Source organism: Perkinsus marinus, assembly GCF_000006405.1.
Source record: "Perkinsus marinus ATCC 50983 genomic scaffold scf_1104296972806, whole genome shotgun sequence".
In the NCBI taxonomy this organism is placed as follows: Eukaryota; Perkinsozoa; order Perkinsida; family Perkinsidae; genus Perkinsus; species Perkinsus marinus.
In genome coordinates this window covers 59,191-60,399 of record NW_003201665.1, presented here as the reverse complement: position 1 = coordinate 60,399, position 1,209 = coordinate 59,191, and the positions used below count along the sequence as shown (strand labels likewise).

Below are 1,209 nucleotides of genomic sequence, written 5' to 3'. Positions count from 1 at the left end.
TATTTTTTTTCATAAAAAACCCGACAGAAAGTAGATTTTTATCGCAATTTTCATACCTGTATATATATGTAATATATGCTCGCTTTCCACAGCTGAGAGTGAAAGTTTTCTCACTCACTGTAGGAGTTCATAAAAAAAATTCATTTTTTTCTCAAAATTTTCATGTGGTCACCGACACATGTAGTTGACCATGTGCATATTTTCCCACACCGTCTATGAAAAAAAACTCTTAAAAAAGGGAAATCTTTTTTTCACCAAAAAGATTTTTTACTCACATATATGGCGTTAACTCGATCACTGCCGGCTGCAATTCTGGTCCCAAAATTCTGTCAAATATTCTCGGTAGTCGATCAGCTAATCGATTATGCCAAGATCTAACATGAAAAATAACAGAAAAATAGCAAAAAAACCAAAAAGTAACAAGAAAAATAACAAAAAAATAACCAAAAATAGACGGGAAAAACTTTTCTGCAATTAAAATAAAAAAAGTTTTTTCTTGAGAAAAATTTTCGTAAAGAAATTTCCTGACTATCATTCGATTCGCATCAGCGTTTCAAGGAGCTCCAAACAAACAAAACGGAAAATTTTATGATTTTTTCGTAATTTTTCCGAAAATTTTTTACCGAAAAGCGATATTTCCGAATCGCATAGGCTGCTGTAGTGGGGGAATGTCCTTCAGCCAAGTTTCCAATTCTCCTATAAAATTCATAACCCCTCCGACTGATCGAGGCGCCGTAGTATAATCAACAATCTGAAAACTAATATAATAAATTTGTTGCACGCATGCACATCTCACATCGAGAATTTTCTTTCCTTGTACAGCCGTACACAGCCTTTCCAAGAAAGCAGCGATGTCGCGGTAGGCCTGAGGTTCAAATCTCAGCGAGGACATTTTTCCGCTCCGAAAAATTCCTCGGGAATTTTTGAGAAATTTTTCACTACCATCAAAAAAACAAGAAGTATAAGTAAATTTTATTTCTTTTTCCAATCGATCGATCCAGGTTTAAATTCTACGCTGAAATTACCATTTTTCCAACCCAAAAAAATTCACAAAATTTCCGAGAATTTTTACTACGTCAAAGAAAAACCAAAAATATAAATGAATTTTCAAGTTTTTCTTCGCTATCGGGCAATCCAGGTTCGAATTCTAAGCTGAAAATTCTATTTTTATTCCTATTTCTATTTTTTCTATTCTAAATTACCATTTTT

The 1,209-nt window shown here is 33.2% G+C and overlaps 1 protein-coding gene across 1 annotated transcript in view; it reads right to left on the bottom strand.

The window, feature by feature from the left end:
* Pmar_PMAR000621 (phosphotyrosyl phosphatase activator, putative) overlaps nucleotides 1–1,209 on the bottom strand; it is a gene marked incomplete at both ends in the record, with an annotated part of 6,997 nt that overhangs the window by 3,082 nt on the left and 2,706 nt on the right. The window contains 3 exons of the mRNA XM_002766485.1: nucleotides 276–374; nucleotides 624–751; nucleotides 797–865. Of these exons, the coding sequence (XP_002766531.1) occupies nucleotides 276–374; nucleotides 624–751; nucleotides 797–865 (296 nt within the window). The remainder of the gene's footprint in view (nucleotides 1–275; nucleotides 375–623; nucleotides 752–796; nucleotides 866–1,209) is intronic.